The sequence below is a fragment of the Macrobrachium nipponense genome, chromosome 17 (assembly GCF_015104395.2).
Source record: "Macrobrachium nipponense isolate FS-2020 chromosome 17, ASM1510439v2, whole genome shotgun sequence".
NCBI classification, from domain to species: domain Eukaryota; kingdom Metazoa; phylum Arthropoda; class Malacostraca; order Decapoda; family Palaemonidae; genus Macrobrachium; species Macrobrachium nipponense.
In genome coordinates this window covers 56774544-56798852 of record NC_087210.1, presented here as the reverse complement: position 1 = coordinate 56798852, position 24309 = coordinate 56774544, and the positions used below count along the sequence as shown (strand labels likewise).

General features: G+C 35.9%; 1 protein-coding gene across 2 annotated transcripts in view; it reads right to left on the bottom strand.

The window, feature by feature from the left end:
- Nucleotides 1-600: 600 nt before the first annotated feature.
- The window catches only part of LOC135196250 (leucine-rich repeat neuronal protein 3-like), a 365131-nt gene continuing 341422 nt past the window's right edge, over nucleotides 601-24309 (bottom strand). For both annotated transcript variants that reach the window (XM_064222935.1, XM_064222934.1), the window contains exons 2-10: nucleotides 21365-21511; nucleotides 19261-19379; nucleotides 16970-17088; nucleotides 15647-15902; nucleotides 10601-10709; nucleotides 7661-7870; nucleotides 6891-7069; nucleotides 5478-5679; nucleotides 601-3077 (exon numbers count right to left, since the gene is read on the bottom strand). In XM_064222935.1, coding sequence (XP_064079005.1) covers nucleotides 3003-3077; nucleotides 5478-5679; nucleotides 6891-7069; nucleotides 7661-7870; nucleotides 10601-10709; nucleotides 15647-15902; nucleotides 16970-17088; nucleotides 19261-19379; nucleotides 21365-21511 — 1416 coding nt within the window. In that variant the 3' untranslated portion in view covers nucleotides 601-3002. The remainder of the gene's footprint in view (nucleotides 3078-5477; nucleotides 5680-6890; nucleotides 7070-7660; nucleotides 7871-10600; nucleotides 10710-15646; nucleotides 15903-16969; nucleotides 17089-19260; nucleotides 19380-21364; nucleotides 21512-24309) is intronic.

Here is a 24309-nt window from a genome sequence, read left to right as displayed (position 1 = left end):
TCTAGTCTGCACTAACGTCATGGTACAACAGTAATGAGTAGATCAGAGAAAGTGATAATACAATATCATAAACTAGATAATAGCCTTTGTCTCTCGGTTTGCCCCGCTCTCAAAACTATGGTTTGAATTCATTGCTAGAATATGCATGAATAAATCTTTAACCCTCGTGAACGCTTCTTTGTACAAAATGCTTTTTATATATCATCTTATCATTTAATAATAAAAGTGAATATGTTCACTGAAAAATAAAGATTTGTCAGCTTAGTTAAGCAATAGTACCTTTTTGACATTTATAATTAAGCATTCGGTAATCTTGATATTTACCGTGGAGGTTTCAGACAGTAGTGTGGAATGCAACACTGTCAAAAGCCCTTAATTGACGAATCACAGAAGGAGGTTCTCATCTCAACTGAATGAATCATAATCACTCAGACGGGAGAGCAGTACATATATGGATGAAAATTGAACTTTTAGTTGCGTTGAGTTCCAGCAGTGCAAGCAATCATAAAGTTTAAAATGAGCACATCAGCAATTTATACCCTGAATTCATAACCAGTCATTTCACTTATATTCAGATTTGCAGAAAATAAAGGCAATTGATTAAATATATTTGTTTTATTTGATTAACATCTTTGATTTCCATCTGCATTATAAAGATATACAACAGCGATTCACAGAATCAAAGTTTCCTGTCATGATCATAACAATATTCTAAATATATCATAAATCATTCTTTGATATAAAAGCACACATGAATGGCAATTTACATTCTGCTTATCAGTGGCATCAAGCCTCAAATATTTTGTGAATCCCATTAGATGACGATCATCACAAAACTCGTCTATTTATCCTCTGCCAATTACTGCTTGTTGTTGTCTTTCAAGTCCCGTGTAAATTTTTCTCTAGAGAGCGCAATTATTCACGGAATTAATTAAGGGAGATTTCCTAATTAATGCTCGAGAAAACTCGTGCCATCAACAAGTGAACGTAAATTACCAAGAATTAAACCCTATCAAATGAAAATAGTCTTTTCACACGTCATAATCTAAGCTCATACAGCTAATACTCTCGTGGCAACCACTTGTTAAAAAAGACACAAAACTAGACTTAATTCTACCGCGTGACAGTATCCTGTTATCTGAATATGGCACACTAAAGGGAAGAGCAGAAGAGCGTTAAGTGTGTTCTGACAATCCTTTCATGTCAGAGACGCTTTCCTTTCGCCATTTATCACGAATGATCGCACCTTATCAGACTTGGAGTAGCATGTCGTCGATGAGTTTTCCCGTTGCATATTTTCAACTACCCTGGGCCTATTGTTGTGTACCTTCTGGCGCGTTCTCATCCCCTCCTACCAATTCCTTATCCTCTCTGATCAAGTCTCATCACTTCTCTCATGTTCCTAACTTCACCTGCATTTTCGTATCACCTTTGGTGTCCTTTCATTCTTGAAGACCTTAACGCCATAGACATATCTATAAACATTGACATGGCTTTTATCTTCCTAAGTAATTCTTTATCTCATGAGACATACATTTTATTCTTATACTAAGTGTAATCCATCCCCTAACGTTCATTCTTATCCTTATGACGTATTTGTCTATCCCTGTCTATGTTCTTTTTTCTCGTTTCGTAGACTCTTGTCTCCTTACACACATTGCTATTCCCTTGCCTAATTCGTAGCCACTCATATATTTTACTTATGTATACTTGACATATTCTTATTAAAACTCGATCTGTTTACAATTACTGGATATTAAAAGTACATCCTTTTTTATATGCGTCTTCATACAAAATATATTAGTTATCCTAAGGTGCTGCTTGGTAAATCAGTAATAAGCTTCGTGTTAATTTAATATACATCCCGCGGGTTCAGTAATAAGCAAACCAAGAATTTTGTTTTGTTATTTTACTTGAAGATTTCTACAACAAGCTCGCTAGGTGACTGTTATTCTCACTTATTTTTGCCTTTCCGGGAACATTTTTATTTGCTTGGAAGTCATAAGAAGCGGATATTTTACGTACTCTAAACTCATGTCAAGGATCAACAGAACTGATCTTTCATTCAGAGTTAATGTTATTTTACTCATTTCCTGTGTTCTCTACGCTTACATACTTTCAACTTTATGTGAAACCGCATTCACACTTTTGATATGTAATCAAAATTTGAACAGTTCTGATTCTGCGTGCGCTGATTTGATTTATTCCCGTGAAAAAAAAACAAGAAGTTACATGTCTAATTTTAGCCTCTGAACTGTTAGTCTCTAATGAAACACTCTAAAGCATGTTAATTAACTCCATAGAAAAATGTCCGCCTTTCTCAACCAGGGTGTTTCAGCCACAGAGTTCTTGGAATGGTTAATGATATCTGTTGATATTCATGCGAGTTACCGCCGATTCTTCTCATTCGTGATTATCATTAGCTGTCGTTGCTTGACAACTCTATCTTTAAAGCCAATTAGAGCTCAGCCATTTTCTTAAAGAAAACAGAAATTTGTCAATGCTTTCACCCTCAGAACTCGCGCTTTTATAGTGAGAAACAAAAAATGAGGTTGACTGTTAATGAATAGCAATCACATTGCCTGTTTTGACAGCGGTTTTTCCTTTTTTTTATAGTATATATTTTCTGGCTATTTTCTTTAGCTTATGCAAAAATAGAACTGACTAAGGAAATGTTAAGAAACCGACCAGAACAACATCTCATACAATACCCCATGCTAAGAATGCTTGTCCTGACACTGAACTACACTACTATGACGATGGGATGGTTTAGCATCTCATATTATACATGAACCTCTTACGGATGATGAGCTCTATCGTTAAATGCAAATATAAGAAAAAAAATGACATAGTCAGCCTTTCATAATGCCCAGCGGTGACCGTACGAAATGCCAACTATGAATGTTGTACTACACAATTGAATGAAGGCAGGGTCACGGCGTTTGATTGGAGCAATTGTTGGTGACGGGTCGGGGAAGGAAGTCGGAGGTCGGTCGTCGGTTCTAGGACGGCACCGCTTCCGTGTCCTCGTTCTGGGCCCGTCGGTACTTCACCGTCTCGCCGAAGAAGAGCCGCGACTGTGGAAAGATCAATCATTTAATGTCTTCTATCCTTGCTTTGAGAAAGTGCTAGGTAATTAGATAAAGTTGCAGTGCCATAGCTGTGGACCAATACATTCAAGGAGTTTTATAACAAATGTTTAAAATGTTTGTAGTTTTCTTTCATGGATATATGATTCCTTACACAGCACATCATGTTTTATTACATGTGGGGAAAAGTTATTCTACAAGTGCGGGGCTTTATTATATAAGAATTCATATAGAAAATGACCGAAATCGACAATATGGTCTTTGGTTGCATTACCTGTACGTTTTGTCGATGCGTCATTGCCAAATCTCTGTATGTACTTAAAAGAACCTTTTCAGTTTAATGAGATTAACAACTTTAATGAAATGGGGCATTACTAATTTTTTTATGTATACAAAAGAGGTATATCATTCTAGTTAGCAGACATGCCCTTGAAGAATTCCTTTGATTATAAAGTTATTGTATCTGAATTCAGGTATTTTCGGATATTTTCACAAATCTAATTGATTTTACTAATTTGGCAATCGCCGCACCACACTTGTTATGAAAAGGGGCGTTCTTGAGCGATACTGTGCTACGTTATGGTTGACGTTACTTATTTTCTCTCAGTTTTATTGGCAGCTGATTTTATTCTTCATCACCGTTTCACTCTTGTTTCCTCGTGTTTCAGTATAAGTCTACATTTTTAGGAAGGTTGCTAAGTGAGGCCGCTGCATTTTGACTTTCGCCAAGAGAGTGAGTATAGTGTTAGTGGTACCCCATTTCAGCTTGATACTTTTTTCTCTTACTGCATTTCGGCACCTCTGACCTCTAGAGCTCATCACCACAGGACCATGTATTTACAACATATGATTAATTTTTATAAGAGAAATACCATAGAAATGAGAGGAGAATTATAGCTTATTTTGATAATCAAAGTCGTGTACGAGAGAAACGCGAATGAATAGCACTATATCTCTAAAACACACACTCTCACACACAAACACAGATATACTTTATATACTTTATATACTTTTTCATACGCCTTTCTCCCGTTTGAAGTGGGTGGGGCAAGTCCAATATTGATGAGGTTGCAAGTTCCATACCCTTATCTTGACCCCTTTTGGGCAATAGACCAGGAGTGGTCCATGGACCCATTAATTATGTGCTCAGCGCTGATCCATTGATGCATTTGGCGATCGGATGGTAGGGATGTGGCCCCTCTTCTAAAGCCGACTTTGGAAGGTGCCATCAACTTAATCGGATGGCTTAGTTGCTTGCTGTATTGCCCGGCTCCTTGTATCTCCTCAGGCCTGTTGAGCACTTAGCACCTGCTATGTATTTCAGGAGGTTTGAATCATCGTTTTTTTTTTTTTGCCAATATCTTTCAAACCTATCGATTGATTGGAATTGTATTTTAAAACAGAGTTTCTCACATCCTCCCCCGATATTTGAAACAAAATTCCATGTCCAAACACAGATTTTAAAGGCGCTTCGCCCTTGAATTCTAGGACATAGCCAAAAGTAACCACTCAAGATTTACAAATTCATTCGGATAAGGACAGTTGGGGTAGGTACTTATATGTTTTCAGGCACATATCAGCATTGAATTTTTCAATTGAGCAATGTAGGATGAAATGAGCTATCGGTATACATGGTTATACAAAATTTAGCGGTTTCCGTAGTCTTTGTAGGTAATGAATGAAATGTCGGGTTAGACGACGTGTTTATCACTTGTGTATCCAGTAACTACAGAGAAGGTTGTCTCGTCGCTGTGATTTTAACTCATTATTTTTATTCTCATATATGTAGAATTGTGAATTTAGAATAAACATGAAATAACTTTTCGGCATAAAATTATGGAAACAAAATAAAAACAATGTGTAGTGACGTAAAGGAAAAGTAGGTAGGGAGAAGGATGGTGGAGCGGAAGAGGAAAGTGGGGGTAGTGAAGAATTTGCTATAAGTAGATACTCAGGACAAGTTCAGTAGTACCCAAGCTCGTCTGTCCGAAAGCGGTAATCATCGAATTCAAGAGTAAAGTGCCTGAAAAATCTGAATTTACAAATTGATTTTATTACCCAAAAATTAGGGGAGGATGTGAAACACACTTTTACAAAGTAGTACACCGATCCATCCATTAATGTAAAAGATACTGGCAAATTACGATGACTCAGACTTCCTGAAATCATTTCCCTTAGTACATGTAGATTGGTATCAGCGTACCCCAGGGTCAAGAAAAGGGCGTGGGGCTGGCAACTCCATCCTAAAAGACTTGCTGAGGAACCACCAGATGCTACACCCTCCAAAAAAGATGATTAAGAAATAGAAACCACATGAATGTTATTGCATTACCACCACATCTCGCTCGGCCGAGTACTGATCACTTGGATGAATGTAACTTGGCTTACCTGCGATCTCCTGAAGAGAACGTAGGCGAAAATCATGCTCCCAGTGAGGAGAAGAAGCACCCCAACGATTATGATGCCTATGGAAAGGGGTCCAAAGGCTGCTAGCTCTTCATCAACACCTGGGCGCCTGCAGGTGAAGCCGTCACCGCGGCTTAGCATGTCTATTACCGGCGTCCCTCGGAACATCGCAGGATACGTGCACCTGGGGGCAAAGTTCATTATTTTGTATGCAGGATTTCATTCATAACAGTCATATTGCGATAAATCGTATCCCAGAAGCTTCCACTGATAGTGTGAGCTTAATCTATTATGAAAAGTCAAAAGACATAACAGAATGTCATTCACAAATCCCATATAAGTAAAGGATCCATTTGCCACAAGTGAGACGAACCCTAAGTTAACTTTCTGTTTCCATCTATCAAATGACACCGTGTCATGATGGGATATTATGATAATAAAGATGGCTATTTCTGGAAATTATATACACTATTCAGAGAATTCAAAAACATACGAAGTTATCAAACCTTTCTCCCATAATTCATATTTCAACTTTATCATGATGAATTATTGAAGAACAAAAATCTAGAAAATTTGTAAATCAGTCTCGAAACGATTGTAAGGATTAGCGTTGTAGTTCTGTGAAGTTCATTTAAAAAAAAAAACGAAGACTTTGGATTACATCATCAGGGGATTACAACTAGACCTCTCAGTTAATCAAATAACACTTGGTAAAAGTAAAGATGTTATTGAGCAGATAAAGAGTGAGAGATATTGAAGAGACGGCAGATGCAAAGAGTAAGAGCGTCAGACTGTTGGGAATATGAGAAATGGGAAGCTGCTTGATTGACATTGAGTTGAAATGGAAACAGGAGCATGTTGTGCTACGGTATATTTTAACACCCTCTCGAACAAAAACCGAGAACAACTAGAAAAGAAATGAGTACGATCTCATTACTCCAGGAAACACGCTCCTTTGGACCTTCCTTGGGGGACAAAGGATATTCTAAAGATTCCCAGACATACAAACATGAGCATTCTACGAGAAGAGTAATTTAGAAAATTCTTCGGATCCCACTCATCAGGTTTTCTCAGACGTAAGACAACGAACTCCGTAGGAGGAACGAAGTTCCTTTAATCTCCGTAAATAACAAATGATATTAAATATCTGTATAAACGAAAGCATTTCCTATCGTTACGTTAAATAGAAAATTAAGAATGAGATCCCGCTGGACTTTCTATGAGTAGGGATTTGTAGTTGCTTGATATAGCAAACTTTATAATATCACAAGACAAAAAATGTATTCTTCATTATCACACCAATAAGTAGAAAGAATCAGAGGGCAAGACTTATCCTATTGTTTTCAACAGGATTGCAAGAGACAAAATGTTTTTAAAGTCATGTTGGCAGCTTACAAGATAGATAAGGTCAATCCAGGGTTTTTTCTCTCCAGGTCTGGAACGAGTGTTTCCGCCACCCATCTGAAATGGCAATCGCAGTTCCAGGGGTTGTTCTGGATGTCGACAACCTGGAGGTCGAGCCACGGAAGCATATCTTTCGACAGGGTTTTCAGCTGGTTGTCTTGGATGTGAATCTGGCGATAAGATCCGTGAGTTAGGTTTCATCGTTAAATATAAACTTTCTATGCTAAATAACAGATGAAAGAGATAGTTACCGCTGACATGATTCTATTATCATTTGGTAAAGAAGGGAAAATGCTATCAAATATTCTTAGCAAGATATTCAGAGATTTTATTTTGAATCGTTATTAACCTTTAATGCCGAAAAAGTTAAAATATTGTGAAAAGTTTGGCACATTTTAATGATTGAAAGTTACAATGTAGGTATGTAAGGTGCATTTTTAATTAATACAGTTTATATTTAAATTTATCTTAGGTACCAGGTAACGCATGATCTGCAGTACAAATATTTTCTTCCTAATAAAATCTGATGTTTCTAATCTTCAAATAGATTATGTTAAAACTGGGTTCATGATCTTAAAACAGGTCATATTAGAATTATATGTCTTAATTAATTATTTCTATAAAAAAAATTTTAAATTCTTATTATACTAATCACAGTATCTGTGTTTTGAATTATGCCCTGCCACAGCGGAAGTCATATATACGAAATTAATATAAAACTTTAAATTAAGTATCTGAAAATGAATGCTGCCACTACTAACCTCCTTAAGAGTCAGTTCATCTCCATCCATAACATAAAATGCCAGAGAATCTATCACTTCGAGCGCCGGGCAATCGGACATTCTGAGTATCTCCAACGATTTGAGCTTGGAAAATGTACGGGCGCCCACATTCCGCAGCTCCGGCATGGCAGATATCTCGAGGATACGTAGGGTATTCAGACTATCTTGGAAATCTCCGAGAGTTAGACTCTGAGGAGGGAGAAAATGACTGATAAGTTTTGTATAATGTCAGAGTAGCTATTTAGTTGGGAACTTGCACATTAACTGACGAAAAAAGTAATAACTGATATGTTTTGAAAATGTCAAAATAACTGTTTGGTTGTGACTGGAACATTGACTCTGAAGAAAGAAGAAACTACTGGTAATTTTTGTGCAATGTCACTTTCGAGCAACATAAAGGAACGGATTTGGAAAACAATGAAATTATGGGTATGGATTAATGTTATAAAATATACATCTTATTTGACTATGAAATGAGCTTAGCGACATATAAACATTTAGTTTTACAATAAAATCAGTACCATGTAACATCAAGAATGTTTGACCGAGAAAGAAGCTTTGGGCAACATTTAAGAATTTTTTACGTGAATGGATCTTGGGTAATAGTAGGTGATTTTCACCATACGTGAATTGGTAGGCCATGGAATGATTTTAGCACATTAATAATTCGATCAATCTTGAAACTAACTTTTTCGAATACAAAAAGTACTTTCAGTTATCAAATGAGCTTACTGCGCACACCTTTCCACATTGCCTTGGGGATGCGAGGTTAGTTTTACTTAAGACTTTGATGAAAGAGATGTGAATAAGGAACATATTTCTTGGGCGCACTTGAAATATTATCATTCATACTGGGGACAAAAGTATTTGTAGAATATATATTGACGAGACATTGTCAATCAATGTCATGCGTTAGGCCATAGAGCCGATTGGTAGTTGAATACATTCTATTAAAATATTATCCCCATTCTCTCTCATGCTGGCAGGAAAATCTGGCTGAATTTTGATGGTCAAATACCTTTGCTAAGTCATTCAGTGAAACCCGCTAATCTCTGGGAAACTAATATTGAAAAGTTACCGGTCTTTTCGCTGGCGCTCCAGAAGTATTTACGGTGCCTTTTGTGGCGCAGTCTTGATTTAATGCTATTGGATCTTGTTTTTTTTTTTTTTTTTTTTTTTTTTTTTTTTTTTTTTTTTTTTTTTTTTTTTTTTTTTTTGATAGGATCGAGTCGTACATAAAGTCAGGTATGAAGGTATTCTACTGTATAATTTTAAGTATGACTGTATAATCAACCAAACGTAAGATGTCTTGAAGTTTTTCAACAAATTAATGTCAAAGGTATTTCCAAACTAAAATCTCTCAGCCAGTTTTGCCGACAATGCCCTTATAATTAGTTAGCTCACCTATTTTATATCAGTAGTAGCATTTTTCAAGAATAAGATTTTGTCAAGGAAGTAAAATATTTTTGCTGTTTATTTCGAAGATTTATCATATCTGACTTAACTTTAAAATATAAACATTTCTAATGTAAATGTTGCTCACAGGCGCAGTGAGCAAGAGCTTTCGTCAGCTGAAAATTTTTCATTCGATATTAGCAAAGAATTCTCTCTCTCTCTCTCTCTCTCTCTCTCTCTCTCTCTCTCTCTCTCTCTCTCTCCAGTGAAGTGGCAACAGGTTCCTGAATAGACTGTTTTCGTTTATCTTTTCTTTGTCAGTAAGCTTTGAACAAAATCCTTTCCCTTTCCATAAAAATTTCTATAGAAGGTGAAATGACTCTTTCTTAAGAAGAAAATCAGTTTAGCCCTTAGGTCATCTCATGACATAGTCGGTCGTATTTGCATTGTTAAGTTTTAGCAGGAATGGTCAAAAACATTCTTTTGAGTCTTTCACGCTGACCTTTTATAACTTTTCTAACTTTCGTGATGGCTTACGTGCAGAATTTCCATTTACATAATACTTGGTGTCATTCATACTGCCAGAGCGGATTGCCAGGGCAAAGGTTTCTGTAACCAGAAAATCAAATGGTTTCAATTGCAGCGTATTACTTTTTAAACTCAGACCACAACTTTTTAAAATAGCTTTTATGCCGAGATACTTTTCAATGTACCTTCGTGAAATATCTATCATGAGATACAAAGAGAATTGGTCATTCCAAACTTGTTTCTGAACACAAATCAAGTTACAAAGAGTAATAGAGGTCTTTCCTCTGGGTAAGTAAAACCAGAGTCAGATTCTATTCATTTCCCTGTTGCCTTTGGAATCCCTTCAAGACAGTGGTCATCTTCAGACACTCAGCCGAGTTTTTTACTTGTTGCGGTGTTTATGCAACTTCTTTTTATTGTTCTATTTATTTCTCTCTCGGTCGGCAGGAAGGGTAAATGGTTGATGAGAATTTACCCATGTCGTTTGCTTTGATCATAATGGCTTATTTCGAAGCCCTTCAAGTCTTTGTTATTCACCACCAAGCCAGTTCGTCAGAAGCATCATGGCATTCTTTCATTTTACCAGCTATACTTAGTCTTCTTTAAAGCGGCCTCTGGTATTCAGACAACAGTATCCTGCTTCTTAGTTACTTCTAATTCTTAAACTAATGAATAGCATAGTCATAACTTTAACTTAAACTTATTTCTGATCGTCCTTGAAAGCACTAATGCCAGTTTATTATTCAAAAGACCATTTTACAAATATTTAGAGATTCGGATCATAACAGTTTCTAGACTCACTGATCATTTCTCATCTGTTTTTTAAATGAGGAGGGGTGAATCTCGTTAATGTAATTCATAAGATAAAATATACTTTTATTTATTGACTCGTCCTTCGAGAACATTTTCTTGCTCCAAGGAGACCAGGTATCGCTAAGTTGATATAAATTCCCATTACTTATCAATATGCTTAACAAAATCCTAATGGATATTTACTATGATGGGGTTGGCATTGAGGTTCAGTAGCCTGAGGTTGTGTGCATAATTAAGCTCCTCTGGGACGGTATTGAAGTTATTTCCTGCCAAGATTAACACCTGGAGATTCCTGAAAAACAAAAAAAAAGTATTGATGATAATTACAATAAATATGATAATGTTTCTGATAAAAATTGACATTAGCATTAATAATATAGACAGCATATAAAGTAATATTAACGAATTTCCGTTTCGCTTGATGCTGGTCTGGATGATATGTAAAATGATTATTAATATAAAAGTGAAGGAAACTCAGTTTTGGAATAAAACTGCAATTACATGTCATTATAAAAGTAAGTAAAGAGTAATGGAATAACCCAGTGTTATGGACATACTGCATATTCCTTAAGTAAGTCCTATGAGTATCCCAGTATAGGTGCATTTCGTATTGGATATAATTCTTAATTTTTTTTTTTTATGTCCTGAAATTTCCCCGTTTACTTATTCAGTTTACTTATATTTCAACGAAAGGATAATCATTATTATTGAAAACGGATAATAGCATGCATTTTATAAATTACAAAAGAGAATGTATTAGTTTAAACTTAAAATCTGTATTTACTGGGGCTATCTCCGAGTAAGAAATTTCCTTCGCGTTTAGGTTGTTTTATATGCTAGGCCCTTTTTTCAGCTCTGAATGCGACTGTGTAAATCCATGAAGGTAATTGTCGGTAAAGGAGAGGCACTCCGTTTGTGACTCGTTTTTCATTATACTGCTTGGAACTGATATTCATCTACCCTATACTGGGCATAATTTCGATGTTCAGCTTATGTGACTGCTGAAATACTGAGTTATTTATAAACAAAAAATATTCTTCCATAGAACTGCAGTGGTTTTCATTACAACTTTTTCAAGATAATGCTGGAATGAAAACGTACGACAGGCAAAAATTCTAGTGTCCCCCATACACACACACACCACGCACACACACACACACACACACACACACACACACACACACACACACACACACACACACACACCCACACCCATATATATATATATATATATATATATATATATATATATATATATATATATATATAAAGGTATAAGCCACGAGGGAATATAAACAACGGAATTTTCCACAAGATCTTTCGACGTTCAAACGTCCTTTACTTAGCAGATGAACTGACTTATACATGAGGAAATGACAATACAAGATACGTCGTATAACTGACAGATAGGGATTATAAAGAGATTAGTACCTAGAATCCAACACATCTGGAAGATGAGTAACCTTCCCAAACAAGCATAAACATGGGTACAATTAAAAGTTTAAGTGAAAACAATCACCGAATAAATTGGATTGGTAGTTCATTAATTGTAAGGTCAAAAGATGTCTTATCACGAAATCTTTTAGAATCTGCTTTAATACAACTTACTTCTCATTGTAATTTCAATATTAGTCGTGGCCTGTTTCATTTAGACCCATGTTTAAGAATGACCTCAAAGATATAATTACAGACTTAAATAAAGATTAGTTGCCATAGAGATATATTCGTTGTAATATTGTATGTTTTAATATGTATTGTTTAATATGTATTGGGAATATGTATGAATAGTTTTGTTTACCAAAGTTCTGAATAGCTGTCACCTATAATAATCCTTTAATTGTCTTGTCCTTGTGTTTGAGCAGATTGTCTTAAACTTTTAATTGTACCCATGTTAATGCTTGTTTGGGAAGGTTACTCATCTTCCGGGTGTGTCGGATTCTAGGTAATAATCTCTTTATAATCCCTACCTGTCAGTTATACGACCTTTCTTGTATTGTCATTTCATCATGTAAGTCAGTTCATCTGCTAAGTAAAGGACGTTTGAACGTAGAAAGATCTTGCGGAAACTCTGTTGTTTATTTTCCCTCATGGCTTATACCTTTATTTATGGATTTATCACGTTCCTAACTTTCGTGATTCAGTTATACATACATATATATATATATACTATATATATATATATATATATATATATATATATATATATATATATATATATATATATATATATATATATGGGTGTATGTGTGTGTTTGCGTGGCGTGTGTATGGGGGACACTAGAATTTTTGCCTGTCGTACGTTTTCATTCCAGCATTATCTTGAAAAAGTTGTAATGAAAAACTACTGCAGTTCTATGGACGAATATTTTTTGCTCATAAATAACTCAGTATTTCAGCAGTCACATAAGCTGAACATCGAAATTATGCCCCAGTATAATCTATATAATATATATATATATATATATCTATATATATATATATATATATATATATATAATATATATAATTAGATATATATATATATATATATATATAATATATATATCTACGTGTATATATATATATATGTGTGTGTGTGTGTGGTGTGTGTGTGTTGTACATAATATGGCATACATAGCAACAGACTACCTCTCTACCTCCTCCAGACCCTGTTATCCCTATGGAATTTCGGAAATAATGTCTTGTTTTCCTGTTTCTTCCTCGTTGTCTTTGTGTCTTTTCACCACGTTGGAAGGTTCACACATTCTCTTCGTTGAACGCTTAAGTTTCTGTGCCATCTAGTTACACAAGATTCTCACGGGGTTCTGAATTCGTTAGGATGTAAACGGTCCAGTAAGGGTCAAAGTTATGTTAGTTTTCTGGTCATTGAGGGAGTCAAAACTCCTTGCTTGTTGCGCTTTGCCCTGCCACTAATCCAACCTGTATTCCTTTGTAATTGCGTAATTAAGGGGCGGGGGGGACTGTCTCCATTTTCCTTCTTTTCTATGCCCCAGCTACGAGAGCCCGAAAAGTTAAGCTATGCAACTGACCACTACTGAAAATATCCGACGATGACTTCATATTTTGAAGACCGCTCTACATTCGTCAGTAATTTAGTTTATGTAAACTCGGTGCTTATCATAATATCTAGTTCATTGATTAACTGTAGTAGTTTTATTGCAGTTCAGTTATAATCAGTGATTTACATTAGCTAGCTTTCTAAGGAAATAATTAAACTAACTCAATAAAAATTTTTAATATAGTTATTAAGGACACGTCTGGTACCTTTATCAATGGAAGACAATTTTCTGCCAACTTGAAATTTACCTGGTGTACTCACTACAGTTTGTATGTGCTCCAACACACTCAAGCTCTCGGAACCCTCTGGTACCTGTGCCTACACAGCCAGTCATGGAGGAGAATACCATTTGCTTATGAGAAAATCACGCATTATACAAATTGCATGTTGCCTAACATTGGCACTGCTCATGGATTTAACTGAGTGCATTGACAAGAGCCGCCTCTGAAGAAGCGAAGATGAAATATGCGAAATAATGAATCGCCACATCTTGATAAGCACTGAGAGAAGGGAATACTCCAGATTTCATCATGCAAGGAATATCCGTGGTGTGGCTATGCCTAATGACCTCTGACTCCATGGCCTTCTTATGGAAGGGAGAATACCATGTAAACCAGTCTATCCTAGGTAGCATCATCACGACCCAGTTCTATAGGCAGCTGAGGGCTATGCGTGCACTTATTTCGCCAAATTTTCTTCCATAAGACAACTCCTAAAGATGACATGCTATCGTTAATGCTTCTTGTAGCTATTTGCGTCGTGCAATGAAAGTCCTGCCCACACCGCTTTAGCTTCTGTAAGGTGATTACCGATCACGTTTTCCTCTCGAAGCCAGAAAACTCTCCAGGTAACTGAGTCTGTATCTGAACATTGAAGGCGTTATGCATTGCTGGGAAAAGTGCAATATGCAGCAGTGGTAGGTAGGGCTGCAAAAATTGCAATATGGGCCACTGGCAAGTAGAGCAAAGTACTCCATTCATGTAGCTCAACATCACTATGGTTTTATCTTGTCAGGTACTACCATAAGTTACACCTTTGCTGGAAGGTGCATGTCCTTACCACCATCCTGTGACAACAGCTTTGAATGAGGCAATTGGTGAAGATACTCTTTAGAACCTTTATACATTGCAAGAGGTTGCAGAGCACACCTTCCAGCCTGAAATATTTTGAGCCATTCATGTATGTAGAAATATTTGTGGCAGATGATGAAAGGATCAGCTGAGTTTACACTTGTATCTTGACCTGTATGATTACTATAGCACTGATCCTCATTGTTTATAATACCCACAGTGCCCGAGAGGTCCTACATGATGTATGACAAATTGCAGCAGTCTATTGATGACTCTTCTATCCTTTTCTTGGTAGACAGATTTCTAAAAATATTCTTCAAAAGCTTTTGGTTTCCTGATAAAATGGAACACTACATAATGGTTTGTCATTCCTTGACCCCTTGGATGGATGCATTTTATGAGCTCTTTACTGCTCTTGTGAAATCCGTTCTCATGAAGGTTACCGTCATAAGGAAGATCTTTTTGCAAGAGGTCACCACAAGTATGTCTTAGTCATAGTAGCATATCATAAATAGTACAACGGGGAGGATAAGCCAGTCTTCATGGTACCTAGAGCAGTGGCGCTCTTAATATACAGGATCTTTTGTACCCTAGATTTCCTTCATGCAGTACGTACGACAAACTGCAGCATATGGACGCCCGTATTTTGTCATCCATGAAGATGTGCCCACCTTTATCACTGAAGAATGATAAGCCAAGAACCTGAAGTATTTAACTTTTTGGTAAATTGGAATCTCTCACATAGAAATCAATAGGCTTCAATCATTAAACAATCTGAACATATTTTTCTTAGCCTAGTTAGCTTGAACGTTTCGGGCATTTTTGTTATTGAATGACAAATTTCCCAACTTGAGAATCCTCATTTTCGGCTGCTCCCTGTTGCACATAATGTAAATTATGTACGAATTCCTTGCTCATTCTTCAACTGATCGCGAGAAAGATGCTTGTTTCCATGAACATTGATTCCCTCTATTCTGCTGCATTGTTTAGATCGAGTTAGGCCATGTGGAGATTTTTCCCAAAATTTGTATAGTAAATGTAGACCTTAACTTTCACAGTTATCCTACTGTAAACTACGAATAGGAAATGACGGAGGTTTACCTGAGATCAGCGAGGAAATGATCAGGAAGTCTGTTGATACCTGTCTGGGACAAGTCGAGCTCCTGCAGGTTTATCAGTTCGTTGATGGCCACGGCTGTTGAGTAGGAGATATCCTTAATTGGGTTATGAGGTAAAAGCAGCTTCTTCAGTAACCGCAGGTGGACGAAGGCATTATTTTTGATGGAAGTGATGTTGTTGTAGCCCAGGTCAAGAACCTCGAGCCCCAGTGGTTCTTGGACGGTATTATTGTAGAGACCTGTAGAGGAGGAGAAATGTTAAAAACCTACCCCAGATAAGGTACTAAAAATGCTGAAGGAAATATGTATTCAAATCATGTCCTAATCGTCATGTTTTGAGGAGCAGGACTTACTATAGATAAAGTGATTTTTAAAAAGTAGGACTTATTGATAACTGCTTTAGGTTCATGCATTTGTAAGACGTTTGATAAGAGATTAAAATATCCCCTCTTCTTTCTCCCAATCAGAATAACGTGTTCTTTATGCTACGCCTTTGAAGTTTCTTTTACTCATATAAATATTGTTCTCTGGCTCTTGTGTCCACCTTTCTACTCGACCTGTGTGCGGTGAGTTGCGGCTAGTATGTGCTGTATAGTTTTTAGCAGTAGGTAGCTTTTCACTTCTTTAATATTATTACCTAAGCTATCATTAATGATTCCATCGTAATTTTTCAATGGTTTGGTTTCAGGTTTGTAGGCTGTGGCTTCGGAGCAAATGATATGCTTATAACGGCACTGTAAAATAGAGGAATAAGTTCAATTAAAAACTAATTGAACCAACGGGATAATAGTGCTTTAAATGCTAAATATAGAATAAACCACACTATAAAGAGCTATAATATGATTGCTTTCGTTCAATTTTCTAACGTATTGTATTCTCCGGTGAACAAAAATAAAAATGCTATTAAGCTTCTTATAATGACGGTAAAAGACTAAGCGGCGTTTACGATAATTTAATATTGTTTTTAGACGGCAGAAAAGTCTGTTTTGCTAACATACGTTTCTTTGTCACTAACTTTACTCGGCAAACGTTTATCGAAGCTACGCACTACATATTCAGTGAGCACTAACAATGATAGATAGACCTTAAAGGCTTGCACTTATCAACTTATTGTAGGCATTAAAAATAGATTATTTGATATTAATTGGTTAACTGATGTCCTAGTCTTTCAGCGTAAAACCTAGACATGAGTCATAGTCTAATGGTTTTAAGCTAAATCCTTAGAATGTACTGTGAAATATTCTAAAAAATTAGTGTACGCAAATTAACATGGGAAATGACTATGCAGAATAAAAAACTGACAGACCTTTGAAGACATTGTTGGTGATCATGTCTCCCGTAAGGAGATTTTTTTGTAGGTACAGCTCCTTCAGGTGAACCAAGTTCTTGAAGGCACCGTCGTTGATTTTTGTGATGCGATTCCTCCTGAAGATGGAATGATCGGTTAGCGTGTTATGGAAGAACTTTGGTATTGTGCAGATATCATAGCTATGCCGTTTCGTTTATTTTGCGAGAAATAACCAAATTAATTGGTATCGTCCTTGAAGAAAAACTAGATGAAAGGTTAAAGGACTGAGAAAAAATAAGTAGAATGATAAGTGACCCTTGGTTAGAGAATGGTCAGAATAACGGTTAATGTAATACTGATTAATCAGAATTATAGTTGTCGTACTTTGAAGGAATAACTTGAATAATAGTTAACTTAATTTTAAGGAATGAACAAAGAACTAGTTACCAGAATTTATTTACTAGAACCAGAAAGTAAATGCGAAAGAATATGAAATACCACTTTGATATATTTAAATTTATGGTAGTTTATTTTCTCTTTATATTCTTATGACGTGGTATCAACGAGACGAATGTAATTTCGGAACTCTTTTCTGCTTAAAATGAAGTAACCCACCATAATTCGATTTCAGTCTTCTTTATTGAATTACAACGGGCACGTGGTTATCTAATGCGCTTACTTATAATCTTTGATAATAGGGTGAATAAAAGCATTAAAGGGCATCAGTGGTTAAAAAAAATTATGTTGTTTTTTTATCGAGACTAGTTAGTTTTATCTTTCCGCTTTAAATATGTTTCCATTCCGAGGGCAGTAATGCATATAGAGCTAGTGAAGATGTAATTCGTATTTGTCACTACTGAAACCCTGTCTCGATAAAATGCGCGCGATATTAGATTACAAAAAAGAGAAAGGAAGTAAACAAAAAAAGAAGGCAAAATCTTCTATTATTATGACTGTTAAGGTCTGTTTTCTAACCTGCAATGTTAGAACGAATTTCAGCTATCAAGGTGACAAATACTGAATCCATTCAGTTTTCTCAAAAAGTAGCAGCATTTCTATTATGGGCCTTCACTGAAGGCGAAGCTTATAATTTTGCTGAGCAATTTTTGACCAAACGGGGTTTAAGCACTAATTGCTATCCAGAAGGTTACGTTATCTAATAATTTCAGCGTTCAAATAGAAGAATATTAGTTTTCCTTCTCAAATGTGTGGATTAAAAGACAAGTAAGGGTTAATATTCTTAGCAACGGAGTTGTCATTAATGGTTTTGACTTCAAAAGCATTCAAGGCATCATTAGCCAAATATAATGAATATGACATATACAATTGTTTTGACTAACCTACAGCATGTCCTGAGGAACATACACACAGAAAGAAAGAGAGATAGAGAGAGATCAGTCACCTACGGCCATATAATGTATTTTCAGCCCTAAATTGATTCTGTCAATGACGCCAGACGTATGACACGTACTTCAAGAGTTGTGGAAGTCATAATAAATAAACAAAAGTTAGAAAATAAAATCCATATTTTAAATAAGCATACCATCAATGCTCCACCATCACTAATCCATGAAGACAGGTAATATAAATGTGCTCAAGAGCACGAACGCAAGCACAACATTTACATACAAATATACACACAAACATATATATACATACACACACACACACACATATATATAATATATATATATACATATATATATATATATAATATATATATAATATGTGTGTGTGTGTGTGTGTATGTATATATGTTTGTGTGTATATTTGTAGTAAATGTTGTGCTTGCGTTCGTGCTCTTGAGCACATTTATATTACCTGTCTTCATGGATTAGTGATGGTGGAGCATTGATGGTATGCTTATTTAAAATATGGATTTATTTTCTAACACATATATATATATATATATATATGTGTGTGTGTGTGTGTGTATGTATATATATGTTTGTGTGTATATTTGTATGTAAATGTTGTGCTTGCGTTCTCTCTTAAGAAAATTACTCATCTTAAACGTGCTTATAATATATATATATATATATATATATATTATATATATATATATATATATATATAGATATAATCATATATTATAGCACGTTTAAGATGAGTAATTTTCTTAAGAGATATAATTCTAGAGGTGTTCAAGACAAAAGTCACTGGTCATTACGATACTTCATGCTAGTCATGTCTTGATATGGAACGTATTTGTAAAAAATTATTTACCACATTTAATGACATTAAAATTTTACCACCAAGAAATAAATCAGAAAAATTCCGCGAATTCCCAGCTGCCCCGTAAAACTTACCTAAGGGTCAGACTTATCAGGCTCTCCTGTCTAGGGAAGACGGGAACTTCTTGAATGAGGTTGTTGTCGAAATTTAGAATCCAAGGGTACGTGATGTTGTTCGGAGTTAGGTCCGGAACCTGAAATACAAAAACAGACTGAGTTATCCTTTCTTTTCAACACAGACAAGAATAAACATTAAATTTTGGCAAGTGGAAATTTGATGGGTAAAAGGAAATCCATATGTGATTTCTCTGGATTTGTAAACCAATATGTACTTCCTTGTTTTTGTGTAGTGTGAATCGTGATTGGGAAGCTGATAGAGATTTAAGTGGCAATACAGATATTCAGATGTAGAAAGACAAAAGGGTTCAGAGAAGGTCTAAAGTATAGAAATATGCTAGTTCTTTTTACAAATAGCTGTAATATTTCGTTTAGAATAAATGTTAATTTAATTTTCTATTACACTTACATGCACACACGCACACACACATACACACATATATATACATCTGACCAACCCGGTCTGCCTGAGAAAACTGAATGACAGCCAATAAACTCTCTCTCTATCTCTCTCTTTCTCTCCTGTAAGATAGTTGCTTCAGTTACGTTGCCAAGCATTTTTGACATTTTATTTTTCACCCCTCACCCGCTCTTCTTTCGGGGCTGAACTTGGACTTAAAGGGCATCTCAGTGGCCTCGGAAACTACGGATTAGACACTAATATATGTAGTTTTCGGTTATTTTTACGTCACCACCTTCCCACCTCGCCTTCCTATCAGGGCTGAACTTAGACTTAAAAGACATTGGGAGTGTCACTGTTTATCTTGGCGACCTTGCAAAGTATAAATTAGACACTAATATCTGTCGTTTTAGGTTGTTTTTACATGTCATCCCCTTCCCACCCCTTCTCACCACCCACCTTCCTGTCGGGCTGAACTTTGACTTGAAGGCCATAGGAAGTGTCACTGTTCATCTTGGCAACCTCAAAAACTATGGATTAGACACTAATATCTGTCATTTTTGGTTATTTTTATGTCACCCTCTTCCCACCTCTCCTCACTAACCTCTTCCTATTGGGGCTGAACATGGAATCAAAAGGCATCAGGAGCATTGCTATTGATCTCAGCGTCCTCCAAAACTATGGATTAGACACTTATCTGTCATTTTTTCACTTATTGATTAGACACTTATCTGTCATTTTTCACTTATTCTTGCACGTCACCTCCTTTCCACCCATTTTCACTCCCTGTACCCATCAGGGCTGAACTTTGACTTGAAGGGCCTCGGTAGTGTCACTGTTCATCTCAGCGACTTCGAAAACTGTTGTTTTCAGTTATTTTTACGTTTCACCCCTTTCCCACCCCCTTCTGACACACCTTGCCCTTTGGTGCCAGTGATGTCTTAGCGCCACAGTATTATTTTCCACATGGTAGGTCATATGTATACCAAGTTTAATTGAAATTGCTCAGTGCATTTCAAAGTGTATGTGGCAAAGACATACATCCATTTCTATGTGTGTGTGTGTGTGTGTAAACGTGTGTGTTTTCTTCATGTGTTTGTGTAATATTCTGTATCTTGGAATAAACCGTAACCGGTGAATGTTAATTCATCATATTCCATTATATACAACCTTCAGTTGCAAATACTGTTGGAATAAACCTGTAAATAAGTATGCAAATTGATAAGAATAATTTTCCATAGAAAAGTTTCACTGATTTGTCATATTAGAAAACTGATACAAAACAGATAACTCTGGTTACAAAGCGACAGTTCCTTAGAAATACTGTTGGTGGAATCTATAGTGGAATTAATTAATTTGTTAAACAGCAAGATTTTTTTACTTTTTGATGCACGAGATGATGGAAACAATTTATAGTCAAACAGAAAGGTATCTCAACTTCAGAGAAATAGATAAACTCACATCTTCAAAGATAGAAGTCACAGGAATGAAGGAAAGTGGAACCAGGCTAAGCATCCCAAGGCATGACACTGCAGTCACAATCTTACTTCGAAAGCAACCTTGGTTACATTTCTGCATCCAGGCTGGTTTGTGTTAGGAATAACTACTATTTCGCAACTGTTGAATAACACGCTACATTTGAGAGAGTACTTTCAGTCTTACCTCATGAAGTTCTTGGTTTTTACAGTCAACATCGAAGGGGCTTGTGTGGTACAGGCACTCGCAGGTAGCACAGATCAAGTGCGTTGTTTCTAGGCTGAACGCTGGCAAACACCAGATCACCAGGATCGTCGATAACTCGAGAATCATCTGCAATGGGGTAGTATATGGTTAGTAGCTGATTTCACATTTTATAATTAATGGGCATTATTTTCATGCGCCTTATTTATTTTTTTTTTAAATTTTGAGTTTTCAACTACATGTAGTTTCCTTTACAGATCGAGAATATTTTTTTATATGTTGTTGTAAGTCCTGTCTTAAACCAGGGTAGTGAAATGTGGGTTTGTCCAATCATAACAAGTCAGGCGTGGATCTGCAGAACTGGCAGATAAAATAAGATGGCCAATGGCTGTGATGATGCAACAATAAATATGGGACTAATTGACAGAGAGATTTTCAAAGGATTGGTGCCTTAGGACAATCAAGAATTGGTAAATAGAATACAGTAAGAGAAATAAGATAGCAAGGAGCAGCGGAACATTCCAGCATTTGCACCCAATCACTCGTAAGAAATAAATAGCAAATCGTTATTATTCAGCATTTTGTTATTGGTAGAAAATTTATGCTTGCTAAAATCCTTGCTCACCAACCACCCACTTTTTCTTTTCATCACATGTTAAGATGACAAAGAAATTTCAAGTGGATGACGCATGCAAATAAGCTGCTAGATTTAGTGAAACTAATATCGAAGGCTATCTTGAGTAGGATGTAGCATAGGCAGCAAATGTTGCCACCCACCTAAAAGGTAACACGGTAATGATAATAAGATGTCATAAATATTTTATTTTTTTATTCATATACCGTGTGAGTAAATAATTATGGCTATTTCAGTCATGTCTCATATATGTATAGAAACACACACACTCACACACACACACACACACACACACACACACACATATATATATATATGATATATATAATATTCATATAATAATATATAATATATATATATTTATAATTTATATAGATTATATAATATATATGTATATATATATATAGTATATATAATATTATAATATAATATATGATATCCACTACCATTTACATGACAAAAGACATTTTCGACTTTTCACTTCTGTCTGCTGCTTCATAATCATAATTGCAACTTCATCTTTAATACGTTGACTTATCACACCAATTAACTGCTTTTGACGGTATTTCACCTTTTCATATTTTCAAATTATGTTTTTCTTTTCTTTTATTAAGGTCCTGTGATGTGTCAAGGACAACACATTTACTTTAGTGGAAGCGTTCAGCTGCACTCTCTTTTCCAGTCAGATACAGAATCAGTTTAAAGTGAGGTGGTTGTCTGAGTAAATTAGACCAACTCTGGTTAGAAAAACGTCCTTATCTGTTACTGATCTGCAAAGAAAAAAAAAGTGAGGGAAACAAGAGTAAGCGTTAATTCTGGAGGTAACTGCGTTATAAACTCGCTATTTATTAGAAACGAAATGTGTGATAATTCCATAGCTTGGCATTCAAGAAAATGAACTCCTCAAATAGTGCAGCAGATAAGTAGAAAAATTCTTCAGTTTGTGGTACAAGCATGAAATTTGGCATAAGTGCTCATTTTGACCGCCTCTTGAAAAATCTGTGTCCACACAGAATTTCAGTCGCCACTTTTTAAAATGGCCGCTAGTTTTTTAGATTTCTGATACTTTGAGTAAATCATTGTTGGAAAAAAATACATTAATCATTATTCAGATAAATGTCTTCTTGGGTAGATGAGTTAATTGAAGACCACCAGAGCTCTTACTACTATATTTACGATTGTGATAAAGATGGCTCACAAAATGGCCGCCATGAAACCTTTTGCTTGATAGATCTGCTACTAAGAAAGATAGAGACATGAAATCTTAATCAATGCCTACGTCTATGAGGCCAGATAATCTGTTTCTAGCATTTCTGTTGGGCTATTAACAATATTACATTTTGGAAAGGGACCCCATAATGTCACTGAAAAGTATACAAGCACAAGACTATTATGGAGTATAATAACAAAGTATCTTATCAATGTTCAAGCACTGTAGAAACAGTTCTACGACAGGAGCAGAGCAATAGCCAGGTCGAACTTTGTTGAGCCAAACCTTAGCTGTGACTTTATGTCTGATCCATGTTCGACCATACTAGTGAACTAGAGCATGCTTTTGAGGTATGACATCATTGATGCATCCTTCACCAAAGGTGCCGTGAAACCTGGACTAATGATCCAGAATATGCTTCCTCAGTAACTCTGCTGCTGTAGCAATAACAAGTGTATCTGAGTAGTAAGATGCCTGGGATAGGGCTAAATCTACATCTTTCTGCAAGGCAAGTAACATACTTCATTCTTTCTTGTGTGTTTCTAATTCAGGGATTTCTGCTAATAATTTGTCCTTTAATCTTGTTGTAAAAGTGGGCGAGTCAATACCCAATTGTTCCAGGCGCTGCTGGTATAATTTGGATATGTCTGCAAGAGGAAATATGGCAGAACTATCCGAACTCAAGCAGGATTCTATGATAAAATTAATCAGCTCTGATAGAACCAGTGGATATACACCTGGTTCTTCACTGTGACATTATTCTTTCTCAAGATTTCTAAAATGGGACCTCTCCTATTGTCAAGGCCAGTGAGATATACACGGTGGTATGTCAGCTCTTGTGTCATTGCATCACCTGCACGTAGTTTTGCCAATAATTTACCATTATTAAATGTGTGAGCGCACTCATGTAGACTCCTGTTGAGATACATGGTTATTACTTGTCGAAGAGCTGATACAGGTACCACATTTTCTCAAAAAATGAATGCTTCATTGTCATGACTCATTTGACAATGTTTTGCATGTTTTTTCTGTGGTTCACTACCTTCAACAGTAGATCTTTGCTTTCTTGCACGATCAAGTTTT